The 24,855-nt window shown below is 38.3% G+C and overlaps 2 protein-coding genes across 3 annotated transcripts in view; one reads left to right on the top strand and one right to left on the bottom strand.

Annotated features, from left to right (window-relative positions):
* grip2b (glutamate receptor interacting protein 2b) overlaps window positions 1-15,065 on the bottom strand; it is a 170,115-nt gene extending 155,050 nt beyond the window's left edge. The window contains exon 1 of one of the 2 annotated variants that reach the window (XM_082534418.1): window positions 14,282-15,065. In XM_082534418.1, the coding sequence (XP_082390544.1) occupies window positions 14,282-14,438 (157 nt within the window). In that variant the 5' untranslated portion in view covers window positions 14,439-15,065. The remainder of the gene's footprint in view (window positions 1-14,281) is intronic. The other variant, XM_082534417.1, reaches the window with a different exon arrangement.
* LOC309707366 (uncharacterized protein) overlaps window positions 1-24,855 on the top strand; it is a gene marked incomplete at its 3' end in the record, with an annotated part of 455,076 nt that overhangs the window by 332,353 nt on the left and 97,868 nt on the right. The gene's annotated exons all lie outside the window — the stretch shown is intronic.

Genomic DNA, 24,855 nt, shown 5'->3' with positions numbered 1-24,855 from the left:
AGTGAAATCAACAGCTGTCTGGAATCATCAAGTGGGAAATCAAACACAAATCGTTTTGTGTCATCACTTTAAGCTCTTGAGCTGTATAACATAGATTTCTGTATCTGTAAAATAGATGTGAGTTCATGTACAGTATGCGGTATTGTTATGAATATGGGAACTGAACTCCTTAGTAGATAAAAGAACACTTGTCATACAAAAAGTTGTATTTAATATGAGATAGACAGGAGTGTTTGATTTGTCATATTGCTGTACTGTGCTGTTTATTAAAGTGGCACAGTATTACACAGTTTGACCATTTTTTTATAGCTGAAAATTGAATGAAAATCAACCTTAACTCAACCTCTACACCCATGAACAACATTTACTGTAACAATGTGTCTTTTCTACTGAAAGGAATGAAATCAAATCAGATCAAGGATGTGAAAGAGAGACTCCCAGTGGACGCCCAGTCTGTAACAGCAGGCTTCCACATAAAAGGAACCGCCACAGGGTAATTCCCCTGTTTGATGGTACACTTGGTGAGCTAGCCAACCAACAGTGGGAAAATAAATACATGCGACAATCTGTGCTATTTCTACCACCTTCTTTGCATTCAGATCATTAGTAATTTTCTTTTTTGCATTTATGTCCCTTCAACTAATTTTCAAATGTAGAAATTATCCTTTATTGTTCTGACCACTTTCTTCTCATCTATTTCACACTTACTGCTATTTTTTCTTATATTTTTGTCATTTCTAAACGAAATATCTAGTTTGCATCTTGTGGACAAACAGTAGCAAAATTAATTCAATCTTACCTCACTGTTCTTTGATTTTCTCTTAGTATATTGCATGAGTTGGAAATTAATTCTGAAACATCCCAAAGAAGTAGTCCGTTGATGCTCAGAGATAAAACCCCAACCCTAACCCAAACGCCAGGTGGTAATTAAACTTCAATAATATTTTTAAATCATTTAAAATTAACAAACCAATAAGCCAGCATATGGTTCATCTAAAAAGAAGCAAATGTGATTGAGACACGTTAGAGCACATTTCTTGTTAACACCCCTTGTTATGGACATTAAACCCTCTTGTTAAGGTTTTTGTTCCTCGTCAGGTGACTATCGGTTTTCAAAGAACTGCTGACCATGAAAATTCCAACAGATATTTGCATTTTGGAGCACCTCTGGCCTATTCCTTTGATCACTTTACATTTTTTCATCATTCAGCGCACTGACTTGTGTGCTGTCACACATCGACTCTTTCCTTAGACTTATATTAATCATTGTTAGGGAATGATCAGCAGTATTCAAATAGTAAGTCTCTACTTATTTTACTACAAAGGAACAGTTAACTAGTGAAACCTAAATCCACTTATCCTATGAGGTTGTGCATGTTCTCCACATAGAAAGGCCCCAGCCTGATGGGGGAGCTTAACTCAGGACCTTCTTGCTGTGAGGCAACAGTGCTAAATGCCACTGTGCTGCCCCTTCATAGACATCCTTCTAAAATAAAAAAAAATGTTATTTCAAAAAAAGTCAGGACCTGTCTGATGATTTTATCAGTGAATATCAAATGCTCGCTGTTCAGATTTGATTGAGGGCTAATGTGGTTGAGGGCACTAATGGTGCATTTTATTTATGGAAATGATAAGAAATGAATGGAAACTGGGACCAAAAACAAATCAGATTCTATAATTACATGATGGGAAGAACCACCATAACCTCTTTAAACAGCTGGGGTTTATTTAAACAAGACTCACAGTGTCTAAAGAATGAGTTAAAACACTCTATGGTCTCTTTACCCAAATTTGTAGTGTAATGTTTAGTGCAGTTCTTGAAATGTCAAACATACGTTATAAATTCAGACTTCTCATTATAAATTCCTTGTGCAGTGTTCGCTCATATTCCTCACCTTGATCACTGAGCGTCAGTTAGAGTTTACTTGCATCTTCCAGTCACATAATATGCAGCACTCTTTAGAGCACTTTTCTCAATCCTTGCAAAAAATGTCACAACATAATATATTACTCATGAGCAGTGTCCCTAACTTTCAGCCCTATGTATGAGACATTAAACATTGATTACAATGCTGACAAAACAGATACTTATATTTAGTAGTTTACTGAGACATTACTAATATTAACGTTATTATTATTATTATTATTATTATTATTATTGTTGTTGTTATTATTGTTGTTGTTGTTGTTGTTTTTGTTGGTGGTTTTTTTTTAGCATTACCATATATAAATGGATATCAAGACTACCCACCTATACTACCTCATAAACAAGATTATGAATTAGAATAAAAGAGATGACATATTAAAAGAATTTTTTTTTTCTTTTTTCAATAAAAGGTAAGACTTTTCTAAACTGCATGGTTTCAGTTTTTTTTTTATCATTCCACTACTTTTTAGGGATTCCTGCATTGATTTTTAGCTCATAAAAAATCAAAATGTTCCAGCCTGACACTAAGCTTTAAAAATGATATACCCACTTGGAAAAGCACCTTGTGCATTCTCTTCTTTCAGTTCTTATATAGGTTGCATGTAAAGATCATGAATTTGTGAATGTAACAGGCAATGATAAGTTTGCTAACTTATTTATGAAGACTGACACTGAGAGCAAGGGTTAACTTTCACAAAAGCTGCAAAAAAACTCAAAATGTTGCAACTTTTACAACAAAAAAATAAATAGATGCTAAAAAACAAAAAACAAAAAATAAAATAATAAATTATGGATTCCAATCCATTCGAGGAAGTTAAAAGTAAATCAGACAGCACAAGTATCTTGTCAATGACAGTATGTGCAGATGTGAAAGCTCTAACAGAACACATGATGTTCCTCATGCTCCAAATAGCATCAAGCAGAAAGACAGTTAGAAGGAGAGGGGGATTTTTTTTTCTCCTCGCAGCAATGGCAGACAACTCTTGAATGCTGTTCTTCCCCCGCGGTAGATCAAAGTTGGAACAGAAAAGAGACAGTTCCCTTTTCTTCTGCTATGCTGCTGATCTCTCTCTGACTCTGTACATTTGGATGGCTTCCTGTGCTTGTGTTGTGTGTTGTGCATTAAAACTATGCAAGTCAATGTCAGTTGTAAGTGAATCTAGCTGTCATGTTTTTAATAGTCAGCTAAATTTAAAGGTGGACGGGGTGGCATGTGCTGTAGGCCTTGGCTTTAAAAACTTGTGGGCATGTGTGTGTAACTGTAGCTTATATGTACTTCTGGAAGAGGAAGATAGAGATTGAACTGGAGGGTTTAGGAGGATATAATAAGATACTGCTGATGCAGAATTTCATTCTACCTTGCCCCTTTGTCCTCTAAACAACTTGCTCTCCTTCAGGTTTAAAGTGAAATATTTATACTTCTGTAGTGCACATTCCATAGCAGCACTGTGTCTAAATGCTGTCTGTGCACTGCTTGGCATATCAAGAACCTTAATCTAATGACAACCTAAAACGTCATTTTGAAATAGCATTACAACCTTATTTTTGACATGTAAGCAAATACATAAATAGATATTTAGAATGGTATTTATGCTTTATGTTCATGTCAAAATCCTCCAGTTCCTTAAATGATTTGTCTTGTCCAATCTTTTCAGTTGTCATGAAGCTCAAACCTAGGATGGAGAATTCACGACTAACAGGTTGTGAACAAGCCCAGATACATTGAGGATAGGAATTTAACATGAAAAGATCTACAAAAAGTTTAAGATCACTTACTGAAAGGATGCTATAGAAATACACTAGAAGTAGCTAAACAGCACCAGGATGACTGACAAACAGGCAAGGTACTAATTCCAACATCAAATAGCACTTTAAACTAATAGCAGAGGAACTGTGTTAAATGCTGGTTTCATTTCAGGGTTTGTTTGTTTTTTTCATGTACAATGTTGTTCCTTTCACATTTTAAATCATCCAACATTTTTCCTGTAAATGACCTTTTACACAGATTGTCATTACCAGAGGGTGCAGGTCCTCTTGTGGTCTTGCTAGAAATAATGTACATTCTGAAATTATAAAATAATGAAATATAGGATTTTAGTGTTTAATTTTATGATATTTTCAGTGGATAACTGGTCTACATGGGAATCAGGCCACTTTAGCCCCAAGGTCTGTTTCTTTAGTACCCTACAATGGAAATTAATACAGACTGTATCTTTGGTTGAAATCTTCCTTTATTTAATAATATTATTCTTAATTCCTGCACAGAGATTACATTAAACTGGCCTCTCCAGTCTGACGCACAGGTCATTGGTTAATGATGCTTGGAATGTTTTTCCCAATTCTGTCATGGGTGTCTACCAGCCAATCAACCTCCCGACCCAGAGAATTCTGTGTGGAAGCAAATTACCAATTTTGTTTTCAGAGTGTGCTGAGTCAACTGGTTGCGTTATATATATGTATAAAAAAAGCACCTCTTTTGTTCCCTATTTCTCTTTTCTTGTGAGCTGCCCTGTTCGGATCAGCCTTCTCAAGTAACTATCCTGGCAAGTGGCCTTTTCTGTAGTCAGCTAGAAGTTATGGAGAGGGTTTAAAAGAAGCAGAAACAACATTCACTGGTATTATATAGAGTCATTTTGGAATTCCAATGCTACTTTAATTTCTTGAAGATGAGAATTATATGCATTACTAGGTAATAGTAGGTAATGCAGTAACACTGAATATTGGGATTTTTGGCAAACCTAAATAACTATAGGTCTACTCCCAGAACGTCCACAAAAACTGGGCCAACATATTTCATTCATTTGGAATATAGTAGACACGAATCAGACTTTAAATAGGAAAAATACTTAAACTGTGACTAGTTAACTCTAACAAATCAAAAAGAAAAAGAAACAATTTCAGGCCATTTCCTATGTTAATTTTCCAGAAAGGGATGCTTTTAGGAACACCACATATAACTGAAGCTAACTGATAGTGGCCTAATTACATTATTTTAATCTATGTATTCATACACAAACATAGATTAAAAATAGTACATTAATTATGTTATCATTATTACATTATCACATAATGTTCACTTTTTCTTTTGCTTGCTCCATTTAGAGGTCAGCACACTGAATCACCTGCATCCATCTTGCCCCACCATAGTCACACCGCTCCTCGGTATAACCTTCTTCACTACACCCACTCAAAACATCTTTAACTTTGTCTCTAAACCATGCAAACTATACTAATTTCTAATCTTGTCCTTCCAGTCACTCCCAGTGAAAAACTCAGCATCTTCCACCATGCCACTTCCAGTTCTGCCTCCTTTTTTAACCAGCACCACTATTTCCAAGCCATACATAAACAGGTCTTACTTTTATCTTGAAATCGCAATGTTCATACTTTTCATAAAACACATGGTTTCATGATCAGTTTTAAAATTAAAGCAAAACAAAGCAGCAGAAAGAAGCAGAAAACATTACACATGGATATCCAGTCAGTGATATAAGGTTAGAAAGATCTGGGGGAAGAGAGAGGAAGGAATTAAATATCCACCCACACACGGCTGTAGTACCAGTGACTGAAACAGAAAGAGAGATTGAGGGAAAAGTATATGAAACAGGAAACAAGTGATGAAAGAAAACCAAAGGAATGAGAAAAAGGAGTGCTGAGGGTAGAGAGATGGGAGAGAAAAAAGAAAATAGAGATTTAACACCTAAGTTTAGCTACTAAATGTATCTTGTGAGTTCAGCCAAAGACATGGCAGTCACAATATCTGATATCATGGGTGGAATAACGCAGGGATTCTTTTATTTAAAATATTGCTTCCAGTAGTATATATTTATGGCTGGCAGTGAATAAATAAAAGAAAAAGGGAAAGAAAAAAGAAAGAAACTAAGAAAGAGATGACACACACACATTATCAAAATAAACTCACCAAAAAAACAACAACTTAAAAACAGATTCTAAGACCATCTGCAATTATAGTATAAATTGCTCCAAAGTACACGTCCAATAGGCCGCCACATTATTCCTAAACTCACACATTCCTAAACTGTGCAAACTCCACCTTCAGATGGGCAGGACACCCAAATCTCAGCTTATTCTTCCTGGTTAGCCAGCTGGGCAACTTAGATTGAGCAAAAAGAAAACTAACCAAGACTGCAAATGTCTTCCTTCTATAAACTGGTCCAAAAACAAAGATATCAAAATAAAAAAAACCTCTCCAAACTTACCACACAGAAACTGAAGTTCTAAAACAGTCTTCTGTCTGGAACATTACAACCTGAATCTGGATAAGTTCTAGAAAACAGAAAATGGACCAAAAAGCCAACCAAACAGTGCTTGCTCATAGGGACTCGTTTAATTGATGGGCTTTTCTCTGTATTCCTTACAATATAAAATGTATTTAGGTGACTGCTGTTGTGATTTGGTGCTATATAAATAAAACTGAATTGAATTATTATTCATTCCTCTGTTTCTAGTGCTCAGTGTTTTCATGTTTGCATCGCTCAGTCTTGTATTTTTTGTTAGTGCCTTTGTTCGTCTTTGTTCCCCTGTCTCTGTCAACTTGTTAACTGCTCTTTGGTGATTGTCTGTTATTTCTTATTTTACCTTTGCTAGTCTACTCATCTGTATTGCTCTGGTTCCTTCACGTGATTTGTGATTCTGTGCACTGCCCTCATTATTGTCTTGTCTTTTCCTTTGTCTAAGTGTCTGTTTTGCTTGTTATTGCTACCATGTGTTCCATTTTTTTGTGATAATTTTGGATTCTTTTGTTTGTTTGATTGTTTGTTTTCAGGCAATAAAAACTCTTTTTTTTCCAATTCAATTTGGGTAGAGTATTTAATAGAATTGTATTAACATGTTTTAAAATACTAGAAACCAACATTTGCACATAAGAAAATTTAAATCATTTAGTATATCACATAAAAAATGACAGCATTATGTCTATAATTTTAAAGTTTAAAGTTTAAATAAGATGACATGTCCCAATCAGTCCAGCAGCTATTAGTCACATCAGATAACAGGTTGATGTTAAATTATTTATTTTTCAGGGATAACCATTTTAGATGCACCTTTATCATCACTGTCACATCACTTGGTAAGCACTCTCACGTTAAACTGTGCTGTTTTCTCTCTGGTGAGGTGATATGATAACACTGCTATCAGTCTTGCTGTAGCCAAAGAGATAAGTAAGATGGTATGATGAGCCTTGTTGATCCCTTAGGCAAAAGTGGGTCACTTCAGCTGCAAATATAGCCCCTCAAAATAAATGCAATGACATGTTTAAGAATGCTGCACCCTGGATTCTTTTTAATGATAATTTGCATTGATTTTTAGAGATTTTTTTTCCACTTCTACACTGTAAATCCAACTTAAAAAACTTACTGATTATAGCACTAACAATGTAGACAAGCCATTTTAGGTCTCTGGTGGCGAGTGCCAATTCTTGCTGAGTCTTCTGATGTAGACAGCAATATCAGAATAGCAGAAAATCGATATCCAGTTGAAGACTTATTGTTCTGGCTGTTAGGATGTCTATAAATGAAGGTAACAGTAAAAAAGTTAACAAAAACCGTGACTGATGTCAGACAATAAGTGGCTGAATTTGTCAATAATGAATTAAATAGTGAAATAGGGGGAAAAAAGTAACTTTCTGGCACAACTTCACCTACTTGCACGGTGCATGGAGAAGAGCATTGGTCTGAAAAAAAAAACCCCACATTTTCCCAGGGCTATATGGAGTCCTGTGAGAGCGGGAGAGGGTGTAGGATCACCTTTAGCAACAATAACCTGAAGCAATAAGTTGCTGTACAACTTTATTAGTCTCTGTTGTGGAGAAATCTTACCTCAGTTTACTGAGGATTGAGGACATACATTTATGTAGCTCTTAAGGTCTGCTACAGCCTTTCAATTGGGTTGAGATCTGGTCCAGATCTTGGACTGATTTGCTTTTTAGCCAATCAGTTGTAGATTTGCTGTGTACTTTAGATCCTGTTGCCTTGCTGAACATGTTACCAGTTTCAGCCAAGCTTTAGATGCCAGACATATGGGCTCAGATTTGAGTCTTTGTTATACAGAGGAGTCCATGCTCAGGTCAATGACTCCAAAGTCTAAATGACTGTAAAACAAGTTCAATTCCTCACCCCCACACCACAGTGCTCGACAATTAGCATGAAATATTGATGGTGATGTGCTGTGATTGGTTTTTTTAAACGTGGCACTGTGCACTATTGCCAGAGATCTCCACATCTATCCAAAGGACATTGTTCTAGATGTCTTATGGTTTGTTCAGAAGCCACTTTACAAACATAAGCCATTATATGCTGTCTTTTTAGTGAGAGGAGACTTTCTCTTGGCAGCCCTTCCAAATAAGCCATGCATGTTTTAGTCCTATTAGTCTAATTTTATTGTCATGAACTCTTATCATGCTAACTGAAGCCTTTGGAGTCTGACTTTGGGTTTTTTGCAATTTCTCTGAGCATTGCATGGTCTGACCTAGTGGTAATTATGCCTCAACCTCCATTTCTTTGAAGTGTGTCATTGTTCACCTGCATTCTGAGGAAGCAATACAAAGAAGCAAACAGCGCAAACTTCTGCTTTTATAGACATTGTTGAATTGGCTAATGATCAGTTAATCCAGTGTATTTGACTAGCAGCACTTTTCTGCTACTTACCCTCAGTAAGGGTAAGGGAAAAAGTAAGAGTGCAGTTAATTTTTACAGGACTACATAGAGTCCTGTGAAAACTTTCTTTTCACATGTCTGTTATTTCATTAACAAATACCAAAGCTAGCATAATAATTACAACAGAAATTACAATAGTAGCACCATAGAAAAATCAATACATTTCAAAAATATATTTTAGTCCAGCTATTTAAGTTTGCTTATATCAAACAGGTCCTTAAACTGACTGTGAAAGAAATGAGTTCTAAAAGAAATAAAATATGAACAAAGTCATATCAGTCATTTATTTTTAACACCAAAAATACCCCATGTAAGCACTGATAAAACAACATAGAAACATTATAATTCCTTACTGTTGGTTTAAAAAGAGATTTCTGTACTATGTAAAAAATAATTAGGATGTTTAAATATAGACTCCTACAAAAGCCAAATCACATTTTACACATACTTAAAACAGCTCTAGCTTCTTTTTTTTTAAAGTTCTACTTTATAATAAAATGTCATTAGCTGTTGACACCATGTCCTGACTGAGGCATTTCTGAAAAATACAAAATAAAGATACAGCTCTGCTATCACTTCAGACATAAATGAAGACAGAAAACTAAAATGCAGCGATGTTTGTAAGATTACTAAAGTTGGTCTAGCTGGCATATAATGGTGTGCTACGTGGTGGCTAGCTACAGAGCTATGGTTAGGATAATATAAAAACTTGAGCACAGTGAAGCTGGAGGATGAACGCTAACGTTTTTCCCGTCGATAAAAGTTAACATGAGGGTTCCTGATAATTAGAGACAAATGCAATCGCATGACAAAGATGCTGTAAATGGACCAAACTTTAATCAGCAGAACAACTGAGATTATCTATCCACATCCACGATCATTCATATACTGCTGCATGTTATGCATTGCAATCTCTGATTTTTAGCTTCATGTAGCCATTCCAAATGTTTGTTAGCCTCAGAGTGATTCTTTTCTGACCCAATCAAATATCACAAGACAGTAATCACTGACTGTTTTTAGGGGCTTGTTCAGATTAAACAGAGCAAGATACAAAGCATTAAAACACGTTAAAAAGACAACAGCCTTATTAAACGCAGAGTAGTTTGGACCCAGAAGCAGGGTTCATATGTCATCATTGAAAGTAGATTGGAAATGTATTTCTGTTTGACTAAGGTGGTGCAATGTTATCAGTATGATTTTATATAGGAGAAGGTTTTTATGTCAAGTATCATCAACTGCACTATTACATAAATCCTGTGTTTGCTGTGATCTGTTATTTCTGTACAGGGACATTAGATTATAACCCTTCTCTTTAAAGGCTAACGTAGCCCATTCTTCATGCTATTTAACCTGTTCTTCTTTTGAGATCAGCTTTAACCTCCTAGGACCTGGCGTCCACATAAATGGACATCACATTTTGGGTTATTTAGACCAAAATACTAAATTTTGCTCTACAAGGGCCTGATATCCACTTATGAGGACATTATACTGCTACTGATCTATCAAAATTTTAAACAAATATCCTCATATGTGGCTCTCATTTTTCTTAGAAACAAAAATCAGGTAAAAGAAAAATCTGGTAATTCTTTGTTTTTACATTCATCGGGTTCCAATATGCCCAAATATCAAAGAGAAATTAAAAATGCATGCCATGGAAGAGTTCGGGTCTTAGGAGGTCAAACAGACTGATTTCCCTCTCGATCTGCATTCCTTTTGATATGCATTCAGTCTTATTTTTTCCCTAGTTAAAAGGCCTTTCAGTCACATGAGTAATTGTAAATGACCTAGGAATCCAATATCTGTTCACAACTTTATCCCCACATTCACCTGCCAGATTCATTATTTTGTAACAGAAATATGATGGTCAGAATGAAAAGGGGCCTTCTAAAGTGACAGTTGTTTGCTGCCAACTTGACTCTTAATGCAGGACAGCATTAATTTATCTAGTAAAATAGCCTAAAAGTGACTTTTTTTTTCTTTGTCAAAAACCTTCACAGTCTAAGTTAAACTGGAATGGATAAAATGCTTTTGTAGTATATATTTTACATTACAAATCCAGCACGTCACAATATAATTAAAATTCACACAGTCACACAAAATTATAGAGAGATTTATTCTACGCACTTAAAGCTTCCCAGTGATGGATGCCTTGAAGGCAATTTCGGCTTCAGAAATCCCAAGGACACTTTGACATGTAACAGCTCTACCTTCTACACATACAAAAAAGTACACCCCACGCTAGAAATCAGCAACAGCTTTCTTAACACTGGTTACACTGATGTGCACTTCCAAACTGTTTTCAAATCCTAATGTACAGTATAAATATAATGAGTTGATTTATTCATGTATTGGACTGAATTCAGTTGATTTCACAATTTTCTGGCCATTGTATTGTGTTTTCACCAAGCCTAACAAATTTTACCAAAGTACTTTGCTTTCTTTTTTATCCCCAAACAACTTGATCACAGTAGTACTCTAGAGGTAATACCATGCTTTACAAAGAAACAATAAAGCAAGATATGGTTTGTATACTACTTAGTCCAACCAGCTCTGAGATGGCTTTTTGAAAAAAAGAAAAGTATTTGTTGTGTAGAGGGATATAATACTCCACTGTAGTCTGACTTTGGGATTTTGTTAATGCAGGGACATTTTATGCTCCTTCAGTCTCTTTTTAGCAAATTGAAATGGTCACAGAGTCACGCTAAAATGTGTTCTTGTAGTGTGCGAACATGCCTGCGCTCCGAAATGTGCAGGAGGATTATTTTATCTATATATCCAGCAAACCTGATGGTTTGATAGATGATTGGTTTGAGTTCGAGTGGGATATGTCTGCAAGCTAATGGCAATTTCCCACCGCAGTAACACATCTAGTTTGCAGTATATATGTCCACAGCTGCAGGAGTTCGGCGAGAGTTTCACTGTGGAACTGATAATTTCACTGCATCAGGCACAATTATAATATGCAGATTAGAGATGAAAATGTCCTCGCATGAAAATAATACAGAGGCTCAGCAGCTCGGGAGTATATTTAGGTTCCAGAACACACACATGCACGAACCAATTCTGAAAGAGTTTTAGAATAAAAGTAGGTGGGAGGATGGATTACAGTTTCACACTATCTCAATTTAACACATCTGATTCTTTTAAATATCCCAGTAAGATCTAGTTTTAGCAAACTGTTCTGGTTCTGAAACAAAGACTTTGAATATGCTTTATTTCCTTTTTTTAAAAGCAAAATCCCACAAAATACATACTAATAGTTGAAGATTCTTAAGGTTAATTTTCATGATCATATCTACAGTATCCAAACTCCCATGTTATGCCTAACTATATATTTATCCATGTGCTTAACCCTAACTAACATAAGTTGGAATATTTTTAATTAAAAACTCTTTCTAAATACTTGACTTCAAATGTATTTGAAAACTGTGTAACAACCTGCATTTTGTTAAAGATCCCTTTTAAATATCAACAACAGCAAGTTTACCTCAAATTTAAAAGGAACAGCTTTGTATCACATTTCTGTCTTTTGCTGCTTTACTCTATAAAGCTGTATAAATCAGTATAATAACTACTCGTTCTGTGACAGTTGATCACATGTCAGGCATATTTACACGTGTTTTTCGAATATACCTTCATGATGCTGTTTCTTCTTGGATTAATAGTGTATATATCATTTATTAATGCAATTTGCACTACTCTCTTATTTATCAGTCTTATTTTTGCTTAGTTTTTTTTTCTTTTCTTTGTTGTTTTTGTATTACTGTTGTATACATACATTTTCTCCCAGTATAACTCCTGTGGCACTTTAACTTTGTTAAATGTTTGTTGTTTATTGTAGACTGTACTATTTTTATTTTGCATATATCCCAAGTATCTATCTATTTGTCTATCTATCTTTGAGTCACGATATAGACCAGCTTATTGAGCTTATTTGAACAGATTGTGTGTAAAGCTTTAATGGACCTTTTAACCAATCTTTTTGTTCACATTTTATCAGGGTATTTTTTAGTGGTTGGCAATCAGCCAGTGTGGTTTACAAGCAGTAATAAACAGCTGGACAATTTTTTGGTTTGCTGGCTGAGGACGGGTACAACAGGGATTGAAGAACACTCAGTGGGATTGAAAGCACACAAGGGAATTTAAATGCAAAAAAGGGCACATACCAATTTCTCGTTGGAGGACGGAAATTTCTGTTATACATCATTATTATTGGTGAAGCAATCCCTTCATCAGACCCACTTGTTTGCAATTCATACTAGGCATACTAAACATTTCATTGTTCTCCTGTTGCTGTAAGATGTGATGAAAGTATTCAGCAAATGGAGTATGCTGTCTGAAAGAAGAAGAAAACATAATCTACTGCGCTAGAACAGAGGGGGATGTTTGCCTTGATATTCCCGAGTTCTCTCTTGTTTTGAAAGTGACCTTTCTCAGCCTGCAGTGTAATGTTTGGTTCTCTGATGGTCGTTTGATGGCGTTTGAAGTCAGGCTGCTGTAGTATCTGCTGAGTGATTAGACATATTGTTCTGAGAAGGGATATGTGAGGCTCAAGAAGAACATATGCACACTCATATTTTCCCTCTCTGACACATCTTAAACCGCTTAGGCTTTTTCTCTATATTGACTTTTGCCTACCGCACTCATTTTCCCTCTTGTTAATGTTTGTTTACAATCAAAGCAAGAAAAAAACATCCCAAAATTGCATTAAAAAGAGAACCCTCTGTGAAACTCTCTACAAAGTCTTTGAAGAACATGAGGTAGACAACAAGCTGTAGCATCACCACTAGCCAGCTCAGAGCTAATTAAACAGTAGCAGTAACTCATTAACTGAATGGAGTAGCAGACAACACTGGAAAACAGAGTCACAAAAACAAGACGAAGAGTCCAACATCTCTGGAGAAGAAAAATAACTCAAACATTTCGGCACTTCCTTTCAGTTATAGAGGAACTACTGATCCAACACTATATTAGAAGAAAGGGTTTCCAACCGCGGATACAGAAACAAGTTTACTGTTCAAATGCAATGCACAGGTCAAACTTGTGAAAGGGAAATTGTTTGCCTTTAAAACATATCCTTTTACTGCTGAAAGTCCAGTTAAAACAATAAAAAAACAGTCAGAAAACGTTCTTTTCTTTTTTGTTAACATGTTGCTATCAGAGTTTTAACCTCTGCATCACTAAAATACACTGTTACAGTCATTATTCAGACGAGTGCAGAAACCAATTAAGGTAATCTGACCATTTTTTTCCTTCTAGTACAGATGCTGCTTTTCATTTTTTACTCAGAAATGAAAACATCTCTCCTTTACCAAACACTTCAGACCAACACACAGATACACACACACTGGTGTCTGCAAATCACTATGTTTCACATCAGTGTTGCAATCTGCCAGCCACAGCAGCTGCATCGAGGAAACACTTGATATTATATATATTCTGACATGCCAGCCAGAGAGCTCACAAATATGCTCTGCTGTTATCTAATAAGAAAGGCAGCCAACCCATACGTTGTAAACAAAGCCACTAGTACAGAGAGAAACAATGCAGACATTTCTGTGAAACACACTAGCACTATATCACTCACATCACTCTTCAACAACATCAAACTTTGCGCGTATGCGCACACACACACACACAAACACATATACACACACAACTTTGAGATGCAGCTTCTCACCGCTAATGCAGAGGCTGAAACGACAGAGTTCATCACACAGGGTATCTGGGCTCTCCAGCTCTCCTGGTCCTCCTGCCCTTCCTCCCCCTCCTTCCCTCCTCTTCTTCCTTGGTGACATCCTCTTCACCATCTTCATCACTCGCTCTACTTTGTCCATCCTGGATAGCCGAGTTTCACCTGTCAGCTCCGGATGCAATCTTCCCTCGTCTCTGTTTTTGCTTCTTTTTTCTTTTAACTTCTTTGTAACTGTTTATCCGGAATGCTTATAAGTTTCAGCACTCTATGTACTAGTTTCTTCTTTCTCCCCTCCCTTGCCTCTCTACAACACTGTTACTCCTTTGCTTTTCGGAAATAACCTCCTCTTCTTCCGCCCTCTTCTACCAACCTCAATTTTTTTTCTCCCTTTCCAGCGTAGCACCTAATTACCCAGGTTTAGTTTCAGAAACACCTCAGCCATCCTGTTTTCCTTGTCTTTCTTGCCCTTCTCTTCCTTTTTCCTGCTCTTTCTTCCCCCTTGTTCAGCTCACGGAAAATCTGCACGAAACGGCGAGAGAAGTGAGACACTGAGGGAAAAGAGAGTAGAGGGAGAAAGGGAGAGGCTGCACCCCCACCCTGCTTTCTTATACACTCACTCTCCATCTATCTCCACCCCAGCCCACCTCCCTACCGCACCACCCCCACATCCAACCTCCAAAACTCTCAGCTGGTGCTTTGCTTTGCCTATCTTTTCCCAAAAGGGGGGAAAAAGCAACATGAAAAAGACCCAGCATGGTGCTAGTTTTTTGTCTTTCTGCAGTTTTATGCTTTGTTATGTCTCTCTCTCTCTCTCACTCTCTTGCTTGCTCTCGCACCCAGTTTTTCATTCTGTCAGTAAGCACGTACACAATCACACACACAATCACAGGAATTATTGGTAACTTCTTCAATCAAACGATGTCTCTGCCGCATGATTTCCTTCCTTCTCCTCTCTTATACATTTACCCCATCCTTCCTTTTTTGGTTTATCCCTGTATGGCGTTATCTGTACCTCCATCTTTGATTCTGTCTTTCATATCCTCCTATCCATCCATACCTCCCACTCCACCAGCCTCCTTGACAACACTTTTTCCTCTCATTTCCCTCTCTAAACACCTACATCTAATCTGACCCTCTTAGTGTCTCTTACTATTCTTGTCTTTCTCTCTGTCATCACCCAGCCACTTCTTTTTTCCCCCTTCTGTCCCTCCGTCCCTCTGCTTCTTCTCATCTACTCTTTAATCTCTGTTTCGTGTCCTTCCATAATAAGCTCATTATCTCCTCTGGAGAAGAGGTCAAACGCACATACAGTATGCACACTCTGGTACAATTGTTTTATTAGGCAGGAAAACATTGTGGACGCTTCTGCTTAGCTGCTGAATACACAAAATTACTCATGGCCACACACAAAGAAGTATATAACCTATACTATACACATTCAGCCTTGGAGTCACTCACTCACACACACACAGACATATTGCAGAAGTCAGAGAGTGAACTCCACATAGCTTTAATGAAAACTCACTCCAGGGGTTTTAGACATGCTTTTTGATCACAAGCTCAAGACCATCTGTACATGTGGTTTGATCCTGCAGTAAAGTTTGCACTCTTTGAAAAATGTGACACTCAATTTTAAATACACGTAGACATTGAGGGCTAGCAGGAGGGACCATGCGCTTACCTGCTGCTCTCTGGCAGGTAGCTCCAAGCCCTCCTGGGTTTTAAATGCACCTTAGAACACACATGCATCAACATTACAATGAGCGGGTGGAGGGAGGTTCGGAGTCTTCTCTCACCCCCGTTCTCTGCGACCTGCTGGAGCAGGGGGGCTAGGACTAGGAGGAGGAGTTGGCCGTCCGACTGCGGTCTGGAGTGTGGAGCCTTCCTGCTGCTGCGGAGTCGGGGCGGTCTGCCTCCCCCCACCGCAGGGAAAAGGGAAACACCACCTGGGTCTGGGTGCAGTTCCCCCCTCCAGGGGCGGGGGCACCTAGACCCGGTTTGTAGAGTACGCTTGGGGAGTGTGATCGTGTGTACAACGTCTCTTTATGTCTGTCTCCACGTTGGTTGAGTGTGGAGTAAGTGCATATGAGAGCATGAGGGTGGGAATGGATGTTTGTAGCTGTGTGTGCCTGTATGTCTGTGTCTATATGTCAGGTTGGGTGTCAGGCGCCACCTCTCTGGGGACATCTCAGGCCCTCCAAGGTTTGGAGGCCTATCTCCCCCTACCACCACTTCCCCTGCCAGTGGCGGACCCCCTCAGACATCGGTGCGTTGGTGGTTCTTTGTGTCCGGGGATGGGCGTCCGGGTACACACCGGCTCACTCCTTGGCGGCCGCTTATCGGGGCCTGGAGCCTGGGGCTCGCTCGGGCCACTTCGGAGGTGGGGTGCCCCCGGCCTCTCGGCCTGGGGCTCGGTCACTCAGGCGCAGCTGGCTGCCGGCGGAGCTCACGGGCGCGTCACTGCAACTCCCCCTGGCTTCTGCTCCGCGGCTGCTGAGTGAGCCCTCATCTGGGACTCTCCTCAGCTCTTTCCGGGACAGTGGCGCAGCTGCCCCTCTGTTGGTCTTCCTTGGTCTCTTGTGTTCTGGGGGCCTCTGGATGTCTGGAGTTTTGATCTCCTCCACACCTGCTTCACGCCCTGGAGGACGGGGCTGTGGCCCCCCCACACCCTCTAGCAGATTATTACATGAAGGAACCTTTTAAAAAAACAAAAAACAAGCGCGTCCATGCTCACAGGTGTACACACGGGTGATCACACCCACAAACTACACCCTTTTTGGCTCCTACCTCAAAGCACACTGTGTTCTGTTGATCTTATGTGCTGCACAATAATGTTTAATATTTAGTATTTACTGTCATATTCCCATATATCATTGTGATGTTGTTTATTCTATTACTCTTGTTCTCTTCTGCTTGCTTTCTTTTTTCTTTCTCAGCAGGTGATCCAGGTGATTGATATATGCATTTTTTTTCTCTGCCCGTTCTGTTGGTTTTTGTCTTTTGCCCTTCTCCCCCGTCCCTCTTCTCAGCTGTTTCTCTTTCCCTCTTTCTTTCTCCCCTTCTTTCCCCCAGTCAAGTCTGTCCCATGTTCAGTAAGTGAAAATAAAATAAACAATAAAAGGTGAATCAAATGGACCATTACGGCAAGGCTGGGATGGTCAGTTTGGTAAAGTAAATCCGTTGGGCATCTTTCTTTGCCTTTAGACAATAATTCTGATGGCAAAAGAGCCAAACGGGACAGGCCAAAAAAAAAAAAGAAAAAAAAAGAAAAAAAGAAAAATGTGACACCTGATGAAATTGATTGTTTCCAGGAAATTAAAAAGTCACTCAGTGAAGATTATTCAGGGTTCTGAATGTCACAAACCAGCTGCTTCTGCAAGAGCACCACTTCAGAGTACACTTTCATCGGTGGAGTTTTACAGTTAATTGAAGAAAATCAATCCAGAGGTTATTGATAGAGTAACTTTAATGGTAGTTTATAAGAAGCCATATTTTTTTCTGTTATCCTATGTCAACTGTAGTCATCTGTTGACCTGCAAGATTAATTCCATAACTTGTGTAAACTCTGTTTATTCTTTTTGGTTTTATTGAAACCCTCTTAAAGGAATATTTTATTTCACAGCCCTTTAAGAGGATTGTACTGTGAAAAGTATCACACACTCTCTATAATAGGATGTTTCTGTGGTGTAAACAGAGTGACAGTGTGTGAACAAACTCATTAGGTAAGGATCATTTGGAAGAATTGAAGATGATTTATTGCGATAGAGAATTCAGTTAAGCTATCTAATGATTATACTCCGATGACCAATCATAGCGGAACAGAATCCCAGCAGTGATATGAATTAGCATGACGATGAAGATGGAGGCTTGGATGGGGATGAGGCCTCAATCTCGCTAAATGCAAGTTTGACAAGGCAACAGTCCCGTACCTATGTAAGCAGGTTGGTTTTGGACAGGTCCGCCCGGTGGAGGCGAAAATTGCTGCAATCCTAAACTATCCGACTCCAACCACCAGGCGGGAACTGAAGCGGTTCCTAGGTATGACCGGATATTAACGGTGTTTCTGTAAAAACTTCTCCTTTAACCAGGCCATGTAGGTACCAAAGGTACCCTTTGAATGGTGTGCCAGCATGCGATTGACTCAGCAAAATCAAAAAACAGATTCTGAAAGGCAGAGCACTCAGATTTAAAGCATGCAAAACCAAGGCTAATTGGGTCAAACAAGGCAGGCAAGAAAATGACTGGAGTAGAGCAATGATCTCAACATTGAGTTTGACAGCATGGGGAAATGGAAGAGATGTAGACTAGCAGCTGAATACCCAGGAAAGCAGCTGAGTGATTACAACTCTTACTTATTGATCTTAGACATGAGCCTCATAATTAAGGGTAGATACCTAAAATGCTAAGCACTATTGACCTATTGTCATATACAGTGTTACAGCTGTGTCAGAGAGGATGATATATGAGATGAGCTTTGAGACAAGACTTGGATGTGACTAAGCCTTTAACCCTTGTCTAAGTGCTGAGTTTATTATTTCAAGTCTCAGAATAGACCATTTACTGCTGTCCATATGGCAACTAGTTCTCATCACCAGTGATGATCTAGTCAACATTTTGCCCATATCACAGTAACGCTATAGAAACAGGTGGTAAAGATGATAACAATCCCCAGTGTGATCTATGAAAATACATACACATTTTGATAAACAATGTTGCATTATTTCGATTAAATTTATATTCAGATTATCTCATTATTGTCACGATCCTGGGTCTTATGACCCAGTGTTTTGAGTTTAGTTTATTTGGATGTTTATATGATTAAGCTCATGAGTTTTTCTAGTTCTTTGTTATTAGATTCCCCTTGTGTCTTCCAACCCCTGTTAAGTCTCCCTTGCCCTTCATGTGTTTCATGTCTGTTATGTTAAGTTCATGTAGTCATGCCTGCGTTTCATTATGTTTCCTATTTTATTTTCTAAGAGGTTCTGTGTTTTGTTTTAATCTTTCCCTGTGGCGTTGTTATGTCCACGTTGTGTCTACTGTGCCTTTCTGTCCCATGTTTCAGGTCCCTATGTTCTGTCTTCTGAGTTGCTGTTAAGTTTGCATGTCTAGAGTTCAGTCAGTGTGTTTCCTGTTTTACTTTGAAGGTCCGTGTCTCATGTCAGCGTTTCTAGTTTTGCTTCCCTTGTCTCGTCCAGCCTGATTACTCCCAGCTGTGCTCTCCTTCTGTGTCTCATTCCCTCGTTATCCCTCTGTGTATTTAAGCCCTGTGTTTCTCTTTGTCAGTGTTGTAGTCTCCCTCATGGCTGTGTTTCGATGTGTGTTAGTTAGCCACGGCCCAGTTTAGTTTTCCATGCCATTATGCAATAAAGCAGCTCTTTGAGTTTAATTTTGTTGTCGTGAGCTTTGCGTGTGGGTCCTTCTCCTGCCTGTACACAACCGAAACATGACAATTATGTGACATGTAATCTGAATAGGATAGATAGAAACATTAAATCGCTGAATGTTGAGAATAAATTTACTGTATGGTTAGTCTTAGCTATGGTTCATTTTATTGACTTCAGCTGGTATCAGTCAGCTCTTCCTTGAAGTCCAGTCTCTTATCAAAAAAACAGCTTTAATATGTTTTAAGTTCTTAAAATAAACTGAAGGAAAGCTGAAGTCCAGCAGAGTCTGAAAAAGGAGGTCATTTGCAGACTGGCAGCCATTCTGTGCAGTGAAAGGACTGACTTCAGAGCTCACATTAACAACTTTTAAAGTATTATAGACTCTACAGGAGACAGGAATAGCCTCAATTCAGTATTTGGCTTTCTCACCAGGTTCCAGGACCTAAAAGGTGATTCATTTTGACTACTGCAGTACATTAGCAGAAAATTAAGGTGGAAATGAAGCACTTTGGATGTCAGTGGGACATTTCACGTGTTATTCATCGTTTTGTTTTGTTTCTTCTTTTTGAGAATAATATGTTTCATTGGCAGTAAACATTAAATGTGAAACAGTACTGCACAATGCATTTAAAATCATTTTAAATATCATTCAGTTGCCTACAGTTTTAATCAATTATATCAACAGTAGCTGTGCATTACTTGTTTGTTTTTAACACAACTGACCATATTGACCATACCTGTCCACTGAACTCCAGACATTTTTTTCCAGCTTTGTGTTGAGCACTTTCCTTCATAAGTAACCCGCTGAATGATTTTATTCACTTAAACTTCAAAAACCAATGTAAGATCTACAGATATATTGTAGAATGCAGATAGCTAAATCCCCAAAGTGCAGAAAATCTCAGAACCACAGCAGCAGCACAGACCAGCTGATCTCTTAGCTGATCCATAAAGAAAACAAGACCATCAGCGCTCATAGTACAAAACCATTTTTGGAGGGATTTTGAGGTGAGTCATTTTCCCAGGCTGTAACACCATGCTGGATCATAGGGTTCCACCACCTGCCAAATCCCACTGATTTTAATGAGTCAAATCAAGGTGTTTGTCACTGGAAAATATTAACATACAGTTTAACCTCAGGTACAGCATCTTCATTGGATTGCAGTAGGTTCATTTCATACAAAGATTCTTAAGTTCCACACCCATCCAAAATATTTTAGATTAGTAAATTTAAAAAAAATCTCTCTGCACTTTAAATAAAGGGCTAATGAATAAAAAAAAATAAATTATGATTTAACTGATTTTTCATGCAGAAACTTATCAAAGTCTGTGACCTTTAAAACGACATACCGTATGAAACATTAACTAAATTGACAGAACAATGCAGGTATAATGGATTTTCCTGCTCATCTCTTTCAGTTGGTCCTCACAAGAGGAGAGGACCACAAAAAGACATCCTCAGCGCTCACATACAAACACTCACGGGCTATACAAACTTTCTCTTGTGAATTTGCTGAGAGTGGTTTAAAGGGATGCTTTCCTTGTGCTAGGAGAGTGTTTGAAGTTTCATAACAAAGCATGTGCAGTTTGTGAGTATGTGTGTGTACGAGAGGTTGTGTGGTTGTGTGGGTGTGGTAATGTACCGTCATCGGTACTCCACATGAACTGGTTATGAAACTATCTCATCATGTGGGGGTGTGAATTAATCACTTCAGCTTGCAGTGACTTACACTTTGCACATACATACATATACATGGTCACACAGCCCATAATGTACACTTTCTCTACACAATGTACACAAATCCCTAATGGTGTACAGATACTAGCTGGTGGTATTAATAAAAAAAACTTGCAAACTAAAATAACCAGTGTAGTTCTATGATCACATTCATGAATAAAAGTAATGATGCGTACACTGTCATGTTGGCAAACCAGAAAAAAGCTCATGACCTATTTTCTAGTTCAACTCTGCTCTAAATTCACTAAAACTTTTTCAGTCTTTTCCTTGGATGGTGGATTGACTGACTGGATGATTAAACACTGACAGGCTATTTGGCCAGGAGAGAACAATGCCAATTGGTCTTGCCTACTTGTCTCACAACACAAGGACACTCAAAAAATGCAAGAGTCAGTCCTCCAAGAGTTGAATTAGGTCAGAAAAAGTAACATCAAACAATTGTAGCAACTCAGATATCTCATATGCAAGCATTTGGGGGTATAAAGAGATAAATTAGGACAATTAATAGCCAGCAGTTTCTTCATGTTTAAGCAGCTAAGCAGAAGTAACTGAGGCACAGTTCAAATGAAGTGAAATTAAAAAGGATTCCACACTCATAAATATGCTGAGGAGTAAATTTTAGTTAATCCAGAGAAATATAACAAAACCAGTCATCAAAATGTTACAAAGTATTTTCAGTACCAATGGATCAAACAATCTCCGCACTAATACCATAATATATAAGATAGCTTAAATATCTATTAAGTTACAGTAAGTTTAGTGTAATGCTTATTGCTTAACACACTTTTCTAATTCAAGAAACCACAATAGTCAGTGTGATGTAATTGTTCTTTTTTTGATGTCTTTGTCTCTGAGACAGAGAGATGAGATAAGGAGTCACCAACTGCACTATGACAGCCGTGAATGTTTTCAGCTTTGGCTGAGAATCAGTGAGAATTAAGTAATTGACGCTGGGCCTCCATGTGGGGCTGATATATGTTGATGTGTTTTTTTCCATGAATGTTTCCTGGCTGCCTACTGAGCTGATGTGTAAAATGGACAAAGAAGCCAATCATAAACCTCTCCTTAAATTCTCTCAAGCGGACTGTCAACAGTAGCTTAAGCAGATATTGTCGTGTTGGTGTTGTTCCTGGATCAATAAAACTAATGTTGGTCCAGAATCAACACTGCAAGTGACCAATGACATTGTAGAGATGGCATAGTTTTGTAAGGTGGAAACACACCACACTCGAAACCGTAATTCTAACCCTGACTCCCCCTTTTTTCTTGAATGGACATCAGCGGGTTTTTCCCGACTCACAAAGTTATGACATCGTAACAATGTGACTGGTCAGATGCAATGTTGGTCCTGGACAAACATTAATACGTTGATCCAGGAACATCACCAACATGAGGATATCAGATAGCATGTCAACAGTATATGGGTGTAAATAATACTGATGGCTATTTGACAATCCCTGAGTGGTAGCCTTCTGAAACACCTTTAAAACAAAGAAAAATAAATTAAATAAATACATCCGTAAGCAGGGCAGGAATCCATTGTCACAGAAGGAGCAGGTGTGGAGGCAGTGACACAGACATGTTACACCCAAAATCAATGATGTTGTTACAAATAGTGTGGCCCATTGGTCCATAACTAATCTACCCTTTATGTCAGTGCCAGAGGCAAGGGCATGCTAGTATAAGACAATGTGGATTCAGACATTTGAATTTTAGAGGAACAGCTGGAGCATATGTGGGTAGAGCTGATGTATGCCCTTTGGGTTGTGATGTGATTTGGGCTGTAATGATTGATTCTTCCCTTCAGGAGGGGAAAGAAGAGCAGAAGACATTTATGTAGAGGGAAGAAGTGTAACCAAATTCCAGTGGAGTAAGCTCCTAAGACTGAGGTATATCTGAGGATAACATCTTTTTGGGTGTTAGTCTCTCCAGGTGGCACAGGCTACTTAAGAGGGGGAGAATAAGATTTGCCAAGTGTGTATATTTACTACCGGTAGTCATTATTTGTTTCTGGGGTTGTGCTGAAGCTGGAGATGTTTTTGAAAATAGCGAATTCAGCAGGGTTTGACTGAAGAGTGGGTTTGATGACAGAGAGAATGAGTGGCCGTTAGTTGTGGCCGTACATTGCTGGAAGCTGCCATGAAAGATGGAGAAAAAGGGTTTGAGTTAGTGGCATTTACAACTCGGTGCAACCCGGTGCTGCCGATAGGAGCAGGAGGAGAAATGCTGTGAGCTGGAGGGCCCAGCAGCAACTGAAGCTTGCTGAAGAAAAAAAGTAAAACAATGAGAAGGAATACTGAGAGATCCTGGAAGCATCTGGTAGTTGGTGTTTAAAATGTGTGAAAGCTGGAATGAGGAAAGGTAGTGCACATCCTGCTGCCAGGAATGTTAGAGGAAGAATGCCGATAAAGGGGGACAGGGGACAGAGGACAGAGAACGTGACACCCCATGCCAGGAAAATTTGAAGCAGAAAAATGAAAGGGGGAATAGAGGGCAGAGAAGCTGGGATGGTAGTGCCAGGGATGTTTGACAAAAAGAGCTGGAAAAGGATGAATGAAATGAATATATATACACACATATATAGAGAGAGAGGTAGTTAGGTAACATTATTATGTAAAACATCTTCAGCTGTTTCCTTTCTTAAAAAGACATCACTACATAAGTGCCAACAAAAGGCTTACTTTTGTCTCATTAAGGTTCATTGTATCCAAATTACTGTCTCTTGTCTATCAGTCTCTCCCACTCCTTTCCATGACTTGTGCTTTCCTGCCACATTGTCAAACAATATTGTGAGCCTAACAAGTAAGATCGAGCGAAGGTGCTTAATTATAATCTACTTCAAATGGATTTAAAAGATGGAGCGACAGGCTAACATGTTTCTTGACACCTTGGACAAATGTGCATGACATTTCCCGAGGCAGATTTATGCATGATACAAAAAGGAAAGTCTGTGGAACTAATTAATGTCAAACATCTTATTTTCTGTGATTATTTTGACATTGGCTTTGTGAATAGAACTGTTAGCTTGAGTTCTTTCTAGTTCTTTCTTTGTCAAACAGTACTTGGATGGTGGCATAAATTTACAAAGCTGGGCAGACTTTGTTTGTCCCAAGGGAAGGAAACCAATGTTGTTGCCTGACCTTAATGTATGCTTTTCTTCAATAGGAAAGGGTATAACTGCAAGTTTGTGGAATAAAATTGTGGAGATTTAGACTTAAATATTCTTTTAATTTTTTATATATTTTTTAAGATTGAAAGTGTTAGTTCAATTTTATTAATAATCTCAGTTGGTCAAAATTTCCTTAGTGATGAACTTAATATATCTATGTATATGTATTTGTCATGGAAACTTTCTGATCCACTGTGACACTTGTGCATTTTCTCTGAGCAATATATTTTGCCTTTGTCTCAGTTGTCTTTGGTAAGAAAGGAAGTCA

Source organism: Aulonocara stuartgranti (genome assembly GCF_965226115.1).
Source record: "Aulonocara stuartgranti genome assembly, chromosome: 5".
Taxonomy (NCBI): Eukaryota; Metazoa; Chordata; class Actinopteri; order Cichliformes; family Cichlidae; genus Aulonocara; species Aulonocara stuartgranti.
This window is presented reverse-complemented; position numbering and strand designations above follow the sequence as displayed.